The sequence below is a fragment of the Vicia villosa genome, linkage group LG4, assembly GCF_029867415.1.
Source record: "Vicia villosa cultivar HV-30 ecotype Madison, WI linkage group LG4, Vvil1.0, whole genome shotgun sequence".
Lineage (NCBI taxonomy): Eukaryota > Viridiplantae > Streptophyta > Magnoliopsida > Fabales > Fabaceae > Vicia > Vicia villosa.
Window position 1 is genome coordinate 52,172,577 of NC_081183.1, and position 16,212 is coordinate 52,188,788.

General features: G+C 32.3%; 1 protein-coding gene across 2 annotated transcripts; it reads right to left on the reverse strand.

The window, feature by feature from the left end:
- Positions 1 to 7,355: 7,355 nt before the first annotated feature.
- Positions 7,356 to 8,675, reverse strand: LOC131599167 (serine carboxypeptidase-like 45). 2 transcript variants are annotated; one of them, XM_058871613.1, is made up of 5 exons: positions 8,219 to 8,675; positions 8,005 to 8,103; positions 7,793 to 7,885; positions 7,632 to 7,702; positions 7,356 to 7,546 (listed from the first exon to the last, which is right to left on the reverse strand). In XM_058871613.1, the coding sequence occupies exons 1-5, from the start codon at positions 8,523 to 8,525 to the stop codon at positions 7,517 to 7,519; spliced, it is 600 nt and encodes a 199-aa protein (XP_058727596.1). In that variant the 5' UTR covers positions 8,526 to 8,675; the 3' UTR covers positions 7,356 to 7,516. The 2 variants fall into 2 exon arrangements, with proteins under 2 accessions (XP_058727596.1, XP_058727595.1); XM_058871612.1 differs by having other exon boundaries at positions 8,183 to 8,673.
- Between the last annotated feature and the right edge of the window lie 7,537 nt (positions 8,676 to 16,212).

Sequence of the window (16,212 nt, forward strand, 5' to 3'; positions counted from 1 at the left end):
AAACTTATTTAAAATTTAAAAATAGTTTGCGAAGTAGATTTCACGTCGCAACTGGCAATAATGATCCACGTGATTAATAACTACATATATCACATCGCTAAAATATGTTGTTGGAGAGAGTATATCTTGTAGTATATTAATAACTACATATTTTACTTATAACTTATTAATCAAATTTATTATTTCATTAAACAATAAATTACATAACATAATCAAATTCTCACATTAAAATATGAAATATAATAATTAATTTTTACACTCTATTAATCAATTTTATTTACTATATTTTATATATTTCATAATTTAATATGAGAAGTTGGTTACACTCTACAAGGAAATCAAAGTCTATTGATTGTCTATCCAAGTCACTTTAAAATGTATTCACTGCCTGTGTAGTGCTTGTGGAAATTACTAACTTTTCTGATTGTGTCAATTTGAAGATCATTGCCAGAGAATGGTAGGGATGAAAGCTTAAGCGACATACATGAATTCATTATTAGACTGTAAACATTACAAAGAAAAATCTTCAATTCTAAAACACTCATCTAGTTTTTCAAAGTAACCGAGAGAATTAATACATCAAGCAGAGCGAAAAAGCTGCTTTGAAACAAGAATCAAAATATCAATCTTTGCTTGTAATTTATCTAAGCTGTTGTATGAGTCCAATTTTCTACTACTATTTTTTTTTTCTACTACTATTTATTCCAATGTTAATTATTTTCCAATTCGTCCCTTGTTTGAAGTATATAATGACGCAGCCTACATCCAAAAACATGATTATTTGACCGCTCCTTTGATTTCCAAATGAGCTTTAGTACTTCTAACGTTCCAACACTTAAGATTAAGACTTGATCCAGCCCGTTAGATAACCTTTCGGAGGCTGATTTAACCGAAAAACCTGCAGTTGAAGGCCATCAAACAAACTGATCCTGTAACAATGGATTAGGTAATGTATGCTGCAAGATGGAATGCAGACTGGCGCACACTGCAGCCTCCATTTCTGTCAAAATAGTGGTGTTATCGCCCAAGGACCAAACCCATGAGTTCTGGTCCGAAAGTCTGGCTTTTGAAATTCTCACCTTCGGTTCCTGCAAGGGTCTTAAAGGCCTGTGCCAGATTATTTACTCGAATCTTGTGTATAATTATCGTCCATGGTGTTATATAAAACTTGCTTAACAAATCTGTGTTGATTGTTATCCTGGATTTTTGCTATGTGTTGGGAATTTAGGTTGTTTTAGAGATAAACTGCTTGAATCTTTATCTAGGACGATTATCTGTTAGTTTCTGAACTCTAGAGATTGATTTAGAGCTAACATTCACTGTTTGTATCTGTACTTAATGCTTTCGTGTTTAAGCGACGCGCGAGAGATCGCCGACACGAGAATATGGATGTTCTCGTGACTTTGTGTTAGAGATAACCTTAGTTGTGAGTTGATCTCGTAGGTGCTCTAGAGATGGACACTTATGTGAGAGATACGTGATAACACGGACGAGTATCATAGGTTGAGTATAACTGGTCGATAAGTTTAAGTTTGAGACGAGTGAGTATATTTGCATACCTGATAAGTTATTTCTCTTCTAAGAATGTGTTTATTTTTTCTTGTCCATATCTTTGTTTATTTTTCGTTCATTCCAACCCAAACTCGAAACTATATAAACTATTGAATGGCATCTCTCCATCTCTGTGGACACGATAAATCCCAGAGTAATATTTCCAAATCTTTTGTTGCTTGCCACTATACCTGCTTCAACATTTAGCCAAACATAAATGCTAATTACAAAATTCAGAGAATTAATAATCTTCACTATCTCTAATTTCTTCTTTAATCTTTACTGTCTTCATACGTTCTCTCCCCCTTTTTAGCCATAATACGGCAAAGCCAACATTAGGAGGAACAGTCAGATCTGATTTATATGTCGCAACATCTTGTTCGACATTACTATTTAGTCATATCGGACTAAGTAACCACATAACCCTAACTTCAGGATACGGAAGAAACCTGAATACATAGTGGTATATACTCCTTCGAGTAGTAACCTCATGAAGATTACATTTAGAGTACATGAAAGGAAGGCTGGAAGATACCCCCTTAACCTAGCACTCCCTACTGACTGCTAAGGGAAAAGTCTGATTCTCAGAGATACAAGAGAAGCCTTTAGCAGTAGATACTACCCAACCTGAGCTATCCTATTTTAGGCATAGAGGAGCAGCCTACAACTCCGCGTAACTCAGATCACGGGTCACAACTGTTTTCATAACTCAGATCACAAGTCACAAAAACAATATCATTTGAATAGAACTTTATGATTTTGATACCAACACTAACATCAGACTTCAGTGCTGATAAAATATTTTCCACTCCCAAAATTATCAAAGACTAATACCGAAGTTCCTCTCAAAACTATACCCACAAGGTGCTTCACTCATGCCCGACCAAAAGACTTATTAGTTGGAAGGTACTCAACAATTTTAATTCACAGAGAAAGATGGGATTACATTTATATACATCCATCTGCAGACATATGAGATAACGATGGTCTTGGTCTTAGGCTTAGTCAACACAGATCGGTATTTTAGGGAAATACCCAAATTCAAACATTCCTTTCCAGGCCTACCATTGAATGCCTTTTCTGGCTGAGGACTAATTCATCTGAAGGAACACAATTACCAATAATAGCTCATTTCACTGTCACTCACGCATCCTTCTGACTGTGCATTATCTTATCCTCCGAAATATATCCTTGTCGGTCTTACGGGAGCAATGTCATTAATCATGTTAACACATTGTCTTCTGGTTGCCACATGTGACCACAACATCTTCTGCCACCAATCACTGAAGCTTTTTCGGATTGTACACGTGTCTAGACCAGATTCTAAGTGTTCTCCTTTCACTTAGACTTAGTGAAACACACTAATATTTCAGTATGGCCCATTGTGACACCTTAAGGAGTCCTTTCAGAGTTCTATGGAGAAAAAAGTCACTCAGACTCATCCGTTGCAGTGTTTCGTGAGAAAGTCTGAACGCCAAAGTAAATAAACGTGACTAATAACTAGTGATTCGAACAACACTTCCCTCCACCAAGTGACACAATTTTCTCTATAAATTAAGATATTGTACAAACTGAAAACATATACGAAATTAATATATTTCAAGAGCCAAAAATCATATCTAAGTCATTTCTTTATTTTTCTAGTGCACGAGAATAAATGAGAAAACTTTATTCGGTAAAATAACATTGATCGATATGCTTAATGTGAATGTGCGATTCATGTTAAGGTTTCCAAAGTATCCTGAAGGGGATCCACTAGGTAACCCATTGCATCCAATTTAGATACATTAGTGGGGGCAAATCAAACCTATAGTTTAGTTTAAACACATGCTTTGGAATTTATTTTGTGCAACTTTAGTCGTACCTTTTTCATCTTCTTCTTGTTCTTGTTTTGTAGTAGACCCCCAATACAAGTTCTAACAATAATTTGGTTTGATTTTAGATTTTTTTTGATTTGATGCCTTATTTGCAATTAATATTAAAGTATGCAACTTCAAAGAAGATGATAATAACTTTCGATAATCCTGAGAGGTACACAACTATAATAAAGTTAAAGTAATAGAATTTTGATTTATGATTTTTGTGATTACTTTATGGTTGAAACTTTGATAGAGAGATAAACATACATGTTTGATTATTCCTAATTGGGTGAAAGGTACATAACTATTTTAATTAAATATATGCTATGTGATGTTCTAAATTTATGTGAAATATGTTAAAAATAATAATTATTTATGTATGCATGATTTATAAAATATTCAAGTTTGTGAATTTGAATAATTAATAATATATTTAGTATATGGTGTATACTTGAATGTAAAATGCATGTTAAAGATTATTCTTTAGTGTAAGTAATTTATTCTAGTTAATAATGCACTATTTCTAGATGAAATAATTTGGTGAAGAAAAAATTATGAATATGAATATACGGTGCTTGTATTGGTAACGTATAATGATGTAACTGAAATGTTAAAAATATCTATGACATTTTTCAACTGTATAAGTTATTATGCAAGAAAATAATTTATTTTAAAAGAATAGAAATGAATTCTATGGTGTTGTATTTATATGGAGTATATGAATTACATGTTTGAACTCATTTCATAAAATAAAAGTTAGTGGTGACAAGTTTGTATAATCATGGTTGTCGATTGCTATACATTAAATATATTTTGGATATATTTAAGTGGAAGTAAAACTTCAAAATAAAAAGGCCAGCCAATGAAAAATGACATACAATTCATGTATATGACAAAACGAATGACAAAAGTATCATGGTGACAGTTTGTCAAAACTATCAAGAATATACAATATATTTTGAATATGATAATAGTACTAATATGACAAAAGTGTCATGGTTTGATGATAGTTGATAAATGCTATCAAGAGTACATAAAATATTCATAGACATGACTATTTGAAATAGTAAATATTGAAAGGTTATTAAAGTTTAGAAAATCTTGCAATTCTTTGACAAAAGGATTCACAAAAATATGATGTATTTGGATATAATTGAAAATATCGAAGACATCATTAGGGACATGGACCGAGCTCATATCTAATTAATCATCAAGAGTGGAAACTCAACTCACACTTGATTAACATTAAGTCTTGAGTTCAATGACGAAAGTAAACTATTAGAATGATTGAAGTACTTGACGATAGATAACATCCCAAGGGATACAAGTACTTGGACCATTAGAATAAATGTGGTTGGGTGAGGTTTTCCTCTTAATAGACATATAACATATGTTTGCTGGAATGCATGATTATGGGTGCATTTCTGATATAGTCTACCTATATGAGAGTGAAGTGGAGCGCCTTCATAGAGTTCAAGGGCTTGACTCTTAAATTCTCATGAAAGAGATATGTGACTCAAGGCCTTATTAAATTTGTCATATTAATAAATCGATCAATGGTACCGAGATTTCATGTGTAAGTTATGCACGCTTGTTCAAATGAATAATTAGTTCAAAACTTGTCTACCAATCTATTTGGGGTTGAGTGAAAACTTGACTTGCTAAGTAATGGTTCAAATTGTAAGATACCTTTATGTGAAACCATGAAATTTTCTTAATAATGTATTTAGATATATTTTGAAAATGGTGGGGGATTGTTGGAGAATTTCCAAAATATTTAATTGTTAAGTAGAAATTATTAAATTGATTTTATGAATTTCTTAATATCAAATTAATCATGTTGGTGTAATGGTTGTTACTTGAGTTTTAAGTATTTAAAGGTTGTGAGTTTGAATCGTGGTTGTGACAATTTTTGAGTACTTCTCTCCACCAAGTGACACAATTTTCTCTATAAATGAGAAGATATTGTACAAATATTCGGTAAAATAATGTTGATCGATATGCTTAATGTGAATGTGCGATTCATGTTATGGTTTTCAAAGTATCCTGAAGAGGATTTGCTGGTCAACCCATTTGCATCCAATTTAGATAAATTAGTGGGGGACAAATTGAACCTAAAGTTTAGTGTAAACACACGCTTTGAAATTTATTTTCTTCAACTTTCATCGTACTGTTTTCATCTTCTTGTTCATGTTTTGTAGCATACCCCTAACACAAGTTCTAACAATACATATTACGTTATTCGAATCAAACAACTTAACACCTAGATTTAAGTGTTCTAACTTCTAATTCAAAAAACACCGGATGAAATGATAAAAACCAACTTGCTAGGCTAAAAAAAACAAACTGCATTATGAACCAACATTCTAATTAATTGATTAATGATCAATAAACTTTGGATACAATGCTAAATAGCCTAAGGAAACATAATACTATTTAAATGCAAATGAGTTACAAACACGCGAATAATAAAATAACAAACAAATTACAAATATGCGAATAATCAATAGCATATTCACGCAAATTGTCAAAAGCTTCAAAACTAAAAGACTTGCAATTTCATATGAGAGATTTTATTTCGGATAATAGTTATCTTCAAGAAAATCTATGGATTTTAAATTACTTATCTGAAAATTGTGTTTGATTTCATTGAAGATTATTCAAGAATGATGATGTCTTGGGTTCTTTAATGTGACAATCTTTATTTATTGAAATTTATAAGGATAAATTTGATTTGTGTTGGTGTTTATTAGATTATTTGGAGAAACGTAGGTGATTATTGAAATGTCTATGCTATTAATGTTTTGTATGTTGGTATGTTTTTCTAATACATTTATGCGCATATATTAAGCATCAAGCCTCTCTTGATCAAGTTTATTCATACACCTTTTGCTTTATTGTATAATTGCTATTTATTGTTGGTTTATGTGGCTAATAATTAGTTGTTAAAATATTAGTAATTAATATTAGTTTTTTCTTTTTCAGTGAACTAACTTTTCTGATTGTGTCAATTTGAAGATCATTGCCAGAGAATGATAGGGATGAAAGCTTAAGCGACATACATGAATTCATTATTATACTGTAAACATTACAAAGAAAAAATCTTCAATTCTAAAACACTCATCTAGTTTTTCAAAGTAACTGAGAATTAATACATCAGCTGCTTTGAAACATGAATCAAAATATCAATCTTTGCTTGTAATTCATCTAAGCTGTTGTATGAGTCCAGTTTTCTACTATTGTTTATTATTTTCCAATTCATCCCTTGTTTGAAAGTCTATAATTAAGCAGCCTCCATCCAAAAACATGAATATTTGACGGCGCCTTTGATTTCCAAATGAGCTTCAGAGATTCCAACGTTACAAAACTTAAGATTAAGACCAGATCCAGCCCGTTAGATAACCTTTCGAAGGCCCACTTAACCGAAAAGCCTGCAGTTGAAGGCCACCAAACGAACTGAGTATGCTGCAAGATGGAATGCAGACTGGCGAACTCTGCAGTTTCCATTTCTGTCAAAATAGTGGATTTATCGCCCAATGACCAAACCCCCGAGTTCTGGTCCGAAAGTCCGGCTTCTGCAATCCTCACATTCGGTTCCTCTGCAGCCTCCATTTCTATCAAAATAGTGGTGTCATCGTACAAGGACCAAACCCACAAGTTCTGGTCCAAAAGTCCGGCTTCTGAAATCCCGACATTATTCCTGCAAGGGTCTTAAAGGCCTGTATGTGCCAGATTATTTAAAGTCCAAATTTTTAAATCATTTATGTTGGACTTGTCACAAAAAGAACCCAAGATGTACATGATCAAGGGAATAAATAAAAGAAAAAAGAAACCAAAATGTACATGATCAAGTGAATAAATAAAATAAAATCAGGTAAGTTATTCGAAACGCTATGAAGTTCCTGCAAAGGAAAGTTTTCTTTCTGTTTAAACATCCAGAAATACTTATCAGAATTTTCCAACCTAAAGCAATTAAACATATTTTAATAACAAGTACAGATCCAGAAATACTTATCGGAATTTTCCAACCTATTACAGATCCAGAAATAATAATAAAAATTAATCCTTAAACATAGATGTACTTTAGTAATTCCAAATCCATAAAATTAATACACAAATTTTCCAAAATTTCCCACCTGCAAAAATATCAACAACAAATTAGTTGTTGTTCTCATCAAACATATAGTGCTTTAACAATTATAAAAATATGTATTGACTCACCACGACGCCCTGGAGATTGAAGCTTTCGTTGTTTTTTACAATAAGCTCTGCCAGATTAGCTGCAAGGCGGGCTATACACAAACAAATATGCATGGCATAAACCAACTGAGCCTTGAAATAAAGGAGAATACTATTTTTTTAAGAGAAAGATAAGACTCTACCTGCATTCTTCTCACCACCGATGTACAAATCATTTGACTTGTAGTGAGAGAATTCATCAAACCAATGATGAAGAAATACAAGGTTATCCCTTGCTGTAAATAGAATTCACTAATATGTTATATCAAAAACAGAATTCAAAACTACAAAACTATTTCTAAAATTAAGCTCTGTTAACTTAAAGTTTGAAAAGCATTAGTGAGATGATAATTACCAGCAAAATCATCATTGAGTACTAATGAATAATCGGCAGTGTTGTTGGAGTAGGAAAAACCGAAACCGGCAGGAGCATCCAAATATAGCATATTTGCAACTATAAAAAAGGTAGAAAATACAAAATGAGTACAAAATATATACAAAATAGAAAAGTTAAATAGAGGTTAGTAAGTTACCTTGGTTCCAACTATGTGGATTTTTCACAAACCCACCTTCACTTGTTGGCCTAAAAGGCCCTTTCTCAAAGATAGTTCCATACGAAGAACAGCCCGGTCCTGCATTGTTGATCCAGAGAAACACCGGCTTGGAAGCCGGATCAGCCTCAGCCTCAACAAAATAAAAAAACAGAGATCTTCCGTTTTTATAGTCCACAGTTATAAAACCAGCAAATTGGTTAAAATCAACAACCGAGGGTTGACTGTTCATACTTAGTATTTTGTATTTCTCATAACCGGAATTCCCTCTTATACTGGATATGAACACAAATAAGAATAAGAACGTTAGAAGTTTGTTGAACATCTTATTTTGTTCTCTGAAAGAGAAAATTATAAACAAAGAGGTGATATTGAAAATGAGATGAGAGAGTAGTGAGCACTGAGCAGAGAATGAGATGAGAGAGTAGTGAGCAGAGAGTGATATGGTTGTCTAATTTATACAAGAGATATGTTTCTTTGACATCAGAATCTAACACTTAATTTAATGTTTCTTTTCTATAAAATTATTTAGCATAGACTATCATTTAAAAGTTAATTAATTAAATTAGAAAACATAAACATTTCATATAGAGAATGATAAATTTATTTAATTCAACAAAAGATACTTAAGTCGTTGTCATAAAATTAAACATTTAGATCTAATCCAGTCCCACATTTTGTGGCAAAACCTAATTAATGTGTATTACATACACTAAAAAAAGCTAACTAAAAATATCCCAACCATAAAAAATCTCTTTCCAAAAGAGTATGCTATAAATAGAAATGGAATTAAATTTAATTGGCATGTGAACTCAATTAAAAGTAGCAACAAATATTTAAGCCAACCAGAAATCGACAACGTAAATAAGAAATTAGAAAGACAAGAAGTTCTTCTCTAAAATGACTTATTAATGTATGTTTATTACTTAGTTTTTCTTTTTGTTATAATTTGACCTTATAATAATTGTATTCCTGAATATGTACGTGTTTCTTTTAAAATGATTATGAAATAATACTATTCATTTCAGAATTACAAAGTACAAACAATCTAAAATTGATTATTAAGTCTATTCTATTAACTAATAAGTTTTTAATAATAAAATTAATAAATTTAATTAAGAAATATAAAATTAACATTAAAAGTTAAAAATAAAATCAAGTAGTTTATTTAGCATAGACTAGCATTTAAAAGTTAATTAATTAAACTAGAAAAAATAAACATTTAATAAAAAAATGATAAATTAATTTAATTCAACAAAAGATATTTAAGTCTTTGTAATAAAATTAACATTTATTTCTTTTCTATTTCTTTTTTTTATACTAAATAATACAACAAGTCTACTCCGTGTCTCTTCTTTTTTTGTATCTTTTTTACATTTTGTTCTCATATTTTTCTCTCTTTTCAACTTTTTTCCTAAACTAAACATATCCTTAAACGATAAAAAAAAGTATGAAAGATTTTATAATTTTTTTTAAGAGAAAGATAGATTTAAAGAATATAAAAAATAATAATTAATAAGAACATATTAATAATTTGTATTGCAAAATAATGTTTAACTTTTTTCAAAGCAATTTATAATAAAAAGGCATGTAATAATTCACTTTATTTAGTAATTTTTCACATGTGTGAAAAGATGTTCTTCATCTATCTTAGCTTAGTGTCGATGAAGATAAAAATTTATCGATGAAGAAAAAGATTGGAATCAAGTATCAAGACTGAATAAACTTTTGAAATCAAAGGATTAAATCATGAAGATTAAGGTATAAGGCAATTTATATGTATATAAGCTTTAGGTGCTTAAATTTTTTCACCTAAATCATTCTATGTTTCTTAAACATTTGCCACTACTACAAATAACATGTTCACCTCAGACGCATAATGCATTTGACTTGGGCTACCGTAGCGAGGTAAATTATGGCGTCATGAAAAGCTTCCCCTTTACTCCTCGGTTGATATAAAATCAAGGGCTTAAGTTATATGCACATGGGTTGATTCTTAGCATCTGCATTTTAATTATTTTCAAAACTAGCGCATTATACCTCTCAGTTTTTTAATAAAACAGAGGGGTAAGATATATTTTTTTTAAACTCGTTACATTGTTTAAATATTAGTAAATTATTTTTTTTTGCAAATTACATTGTTTATCCTGAAATATTACAATGTTTACATAGAAAAAATTAATTTTCGTGAAAATCTAGATTTTGATCTTCAAATCGACGAATTTTGGGGAAGAGAAAATATTGGGTGTAGGCATCAATTCAATTGCTTTTGAATGTATTTTTTCTGAAATAAAACAAAAAAAGTGTTAGATAAATGAATGATTTTTTTCTGCTCAAATAAATATATATGAATACAAACCTTAAACTCAAATATTCTGCTCTTGCAATCCATTGTAGAAATCTTTTCTTGGCAAACTATAAAGTGGTAAATGTAGAAAGTTTCAAGCGCTTCATGATTCTTCACAATGGTATTCTGAAAACTCTTTTTGATATTCAGAATGCTTTTATAATGAATGTTTTTTATGATTCACGCAGATCACCAATGATAGTGTCTTAAATATTGATAGTCATGAAACAGACGACAAAGATTTGTTTAAGAAAGGTGATCAATATCCTTAATAACCACACCAAAATTATTCCCTTAGTTTTGACAGAAGTCGAGGTAAAATATGTTCACCCCTTATTTTTAGAAGAAAACCGATGTGAATAATCTTTTTTTTAAACATTACATTGATTACTTAAAATATTTATAAAAAAATTCAAATTCATCATCGTCGCTGCAATTTCAGGTTTTTTGTTGCATATATCTTTTCAAAGATTGAAAAAACATCTTGTTTAATCTGAAGCAAGAGTGTTTTTTTGTACTTACAATCTATCATAGAAAACTTTTCCAGCCTTCTTTAACTGAGCGTTATTCCAAAAATACAAAAATAATAACAATAACATCAACACTATTATGTGAGATAGATTGCAAGAGCAGCAAAATATTTTGTTCAAGGATAGAAGAACATTGAAAAATTGTTTCTATCTTGCAATCTATCCCAAAGAAAGATGCTTATGAGTTTGGGGTGGCTACCTATAAGTATGGATTAGGGTAAAATATGTTTAACGAGTGCTCTTATAATAAAATCTGATTATTTTATCCCTTGACTATTACGAAAATCGAAGGGATAGGTCATTTATTTTACACTTATAAATAAATAAAAATATAAACTACAATAGTAGAGATTTAAAGTGTGTCCTGAGTTGTCTTTCTCCCCAGTTATATTAAAAACCGAGGGAATATGTTGTTTTTATTTTTAAAAAAAAAAAATATGGCGCGCCTTGGCATTAGACCTCGGTTTTATTTTGACTGAGGTGAAATTTTTGTCATAAAATATATTATTTGTAGTAGTACATGCATGGTTTTCATTTAAGACACATCTTTTAAAAGTAAAAAAAATTCAATTTCTTAAAGGTTACAATCAATTGATCCATTGGTGCAATCGGTTGTTGATTTTCCTCGGTTTTTGAAAATCAGTTTTTTTAAAAGCAACAGTCAATTGATGCATAAGTGTAATCGATAGTTTGGTCTTAATTTTCCTGACCAAGAAAGTAACTTTCCAGTTTATCTTTCCAATATTCAAAGTTTTCACCATCGAATATTGGTGGTCTAGTATAACCATTGTTACCATTGTATTGCTCAGCAGAGCCAGATGTAGATGCAGTTGGATTTGATTGAGATTCACCAGCCATCTTTTACTGAAGCGTTTTTCTCTTCCTGAATCTTTTCTACACACGGTTAAGTGCTTGCACCTTAGAACCGGCGCTCTGATGCCAATTGAAGGATAGAAAAACACTTAGAAAGGGGGGGTTTGAATAAGTGTAGTCTTAAAAACTTGAACGATAAAAATAAATTGCACAGTTATTTTTATCCTGGTTCGTTGTTAACTAAACTACTCCAGTCCACCCCCGCGGAGTGATTTACCTCACCTGAGGATTTAATCCACTAATCGTAACAGATTACAATGGTTTTCCACTTAGTCCGCGACTAAGTCTTCTAGAGTATCCTGATCACAACCTGATCACTCCAAGAACAAATGCTTAGACACAAGCTAAGACTTTCTTAGAGTATCCTGACCACCACGTGATCACTCTAATTACAACTGCTTAGACACAAGCTAAGACTTCCTAGAGTATCCTGATCAACACTTGATCACTCTAGTTACTTACAAATTAATGTAATCAATTCTAAGAGTATTACAAATGCTTCTGAAAAGCTATAATCACAACAGTGATATTTCTCTTAACGTTTAAGCTTAATCTCACTAATTTATTACAACAGCAATGTAGTGAGCTTTGATGAAGATGAAGTTTCTGAGCTTTTGATTGAACAGCGTTTCAGCAAGTTAATATTCACAGAATTTGGTTCAGAGTTGTTAACCTTGCTTCTCATCAGAACTTCATATTTATAGGCGTTTGAGAAGATGACCGTTGGGCGCATTTAATGCTTTGCGTGTTCCGTACAGCATTGCATTTAATGTTTCACGCTTTTGTCAACTACCTCGAGCCTTGTTCACGCTGTGTCTACTGATGTTGCCTTTAATAGCTTCCAACGTTCCTTTTGTCAGTCAGCGTAGCCTGCCACCTGTACTTTCTTCTGATCTGATGTTTGTGAATATAATATTTGAATATCATAAGAGTCAAACAACTTGGTGCATAGCATCTTCTTGTCTTCTGACCTTGAAGTGCTTCTGAGCGTGATACCATGAGAACTTCAGTGCTTCTGCTTCTGATCTCAAGTTCTTCTGATGCTTCCATAAACCCATGTTCTGATTCTGCCTTGACCATCTTCTGATGTCTTGCCAGACCATGTTCTGATGTTGCATGCTGAACCTTCTGAGACAAAGCTTCTGAGCGCTGATTTGTGCATACTCTTTATATATTTCCTGAAAGGGAAATTGCAATGTATTAGAGTACCACATTATCTCACACAAAATTCATATCCTTGTTATCATCAAAACTAAGAATATTGATCAGAACAAATCTTGTTCTAACACAAGACACATGCCTGCAAGGTTGCAAGAATGTGTGATTACATCAGATGATGTAGTCAATGATGAAGGTGAGCTGGTACATTACGCTTTTTATGCAGATGTCGAACCTGTTAATGCAACTGAGACATTGAAGGATTCGAAGTGGGTAAAGCTATGAATGAAGAATTAAAGTCCATCGAAGACAACAATACTTGGTCACTTGTCGAATTGCCTCAAGGCAAGAAGGCAATTGATGTGAAGTGGGTATACAACGTGAAGTGTAATCCCAAAGGTGAAGTGACCCGACACAAGGCAAGGCTTGTGGCGAAAGGATTTCTTCAGAAGGAAGGAATTGACTTCGATGAGGTTTTTGCACCTATTGCCAGGATCGAAACGATCAGGTTGGTTGTTGGTCTGACGACCATGAACAATTGGCACATGTGTTAGATGGGTTAAATGTGCATTCCTGAATGGACCTTTAGACGAATAAGTCTATGTTGCACAACCAGTTGGGTTTGTGAAACATGGCGAAGAGAGAAAAGTGTACAGGCTGCATAAAGCCCTGTATGGACTGAAGCAAGCTCCAAGAGCTTGGAATAAGAAGATTGACAGTTTCCTAAGGGAGAAAGAATTTGTGAAGTATTACTACTTGGGAAGAGATTGAGAAAAAAATCTGAATGAATACTTTCTTACTTCTATTTATATTCGCAAAAGATATGATATTGTGAATTTTAAGCAGAAAGAAGTAGAGTCGCTAGGTGATGCATATATGAGGTTCAAGAGGTTGTTGATAGCTTGGACCACTCACAATATGGATCAAACTGAATAAATGCAAATGTTTATAAATGGCCTCAGAATGAAAACATATCAACTTATTGATATAGTTTCCGGTGGCTCATCCAACTTTACACCAGCCACTAGTATTAAGAAGATCATTGGAGTGTACTCACGTTAACTTTTTATGTATCAAAACTATAAAATATTTATTTTAGTATTAGTCATTGGATTTTTTTAACGTGTTTATAATCGTTAATTTTAACAGGTGAATGTGTTAGTTTTAATTTATTTAGGATAAAACGTTATAGAAGTTTTTGTTTTGTTTCAAGATTATTTGAACACAAGTTAGCTATTCATGATGAATATTTATAACAATGAAAATAACATGTGGTGTGTGACGGTAATGGATGACTATCTCAATTTCCAAAACTTTTAAAAATGGTTGGGAACAAATTTTAGGCAGCTCTATAGATGCTCCTTACATAGCTAACACTTGTCCTAATAGCATAAATTGCTAAGAAAAAAAATTATGAGATAAAATTAATGAGTTTGACAAATTGAACAAGAAAGGAAATAAAGTTAAAAATAATTATAAAAAAGAAAAAGCAATGTTTGAACAAAAACGGAAAAAATGAAAAAGAACAGATCTGATAGATTATATAATTGTAGCGGCTAGTGCTACTATTTATGATGATACTTTTATGAAATCCTCCTTCCGGGAGATACTTGTTCCATTTTATTTTACAGATTTATCATTTTCTGGTAGAATATATTTTTTGTTCTAAAAAAGTTAAAAATTAAAGTTATATACACCGACAATGTGATAAAATTGTAATGGTTAAAATAAGATTAAAATCTAGTGATTAATTTTCATTGGATAAATTCATCAAAAATAATTTTATTGATGGAAAAAAAAAACTTAAATATTATAGTACTATTTTATTTTTTAATATTTCATTATTGCATTTTAATATTGCAATGGCCATCAAATTTACAGTATATATGACAGTGTAGTTAGGTCTCTTAGACTCATACACAATCACTGAGTTTCTACAACTTCATAGCTAAATTGGAGTTTACACTTCTCTCTATTTTAGCTCTTCTTTGTGTAAGCTATTTTCTGCTTTTCTTCACCACTTATGATTAATCAAATTTACCTAATATTTCCTAATGTTCTAATTTAACTCCCTCATTATAAATAGGGCCATTGCAAGAACCTTATTTCCACATTTAAAATAAAATGGTAATCTACAAGACTTTCCTTTTAGCATTTTTGATTATTTGCATTGCTTCAAGTGATAATCTATATCTATAACTCAATTTTCATTGCTTCATTTTATGTTTTTAATAAAAGCACTTGGATGATAGGATACTATCGGATATATCAAAAGACATATGTTGTGTTTAAGAATAAATAATTTTATGACATACAAGATATTTGAAAAGTTAGAAGTTGACAATTTTATTTTTGATGAATTTACAGTATAAAAAATAAGGGTCGCGTTCAAGGGGCGATTCTGGGTTTAGGGGTTCCGTTGCTCCGCTTCCCCGGTGCGCCGCGCTCTCCGCCGGCGGTTCTCTGGGCTTGCGCTGTGCTTTCTGGTTTTTTCTGTTTCGTCCCGTTCTTTTCTGTGCATTTCTTTTTTAGGTTTGGGGTTCTGTATTTCGCTTCCCATGGTGGGTGGACGAGGAGGAACTCAAGGCGGCGTTTGGACGAGAGTGTCGTACGATCGTTCTGCTAAGAAGGGTCGGTCTAGTTGGGATTGTTTTCCTTGGGGAGGGAGAAGCCTTAATCTTCCCAAAGATGGCGTCAAGCAGGAGGTTCAGTCCTTCTATGTTTCGGAGTTTCCTGATTCTCACTCGGCCAAGGATTTGTTCGATCTTTTCGGTTGTGTGGGCAAGGTTGTTGAGGTCTCTATTGCGCCTAGGAGGAACAATGTTGGCAAACGTTTTGGATTCGCACGCTTCGTGGATGTTGAAGGTGATGAGAAGATGCTGGCGGTTCGTTTGGACAATATCCTCATAGGTGGAAAGAAGATTCATGTCAACTTACCTAGATTTCAGAGAGGTGTGCTTTCTCAAGGAGGAGGGGGTGATTTTGTCAGGAAGAGGGGGTTTGGTGCGCGGAGAGTTATCAGAGGTGAGGGATGTGGCTACAGAGACAAGCGTTCGTTTGCGGAAGTGTTGTCTGACGGCGGTAACAAAGGGGCTGTTGAGAAG

Coding starts and splice junctions, on each gene's coding strand:
- LOC131599167 (XM_058871612.1), bottom strand. CDS start 8,525: ATGTTCAACAAACTTCTAACGTTCTTATTCTTATTTGTGTTCATATCC. Junction 7,886..8,004: donor ACTCAATGATGATTTTGCTG/GTAATTATCATC, acceptor TTCTATTTACAG/CAAGGGATAACCTTGTATTT. Junction 7,547..7,631: donor TCAATCTCCAGGGCGTCGTG/GTGAGTCAATAC, acceptor ATATTTTTGCAG/GTGGGAAATTTTGGAAAATT.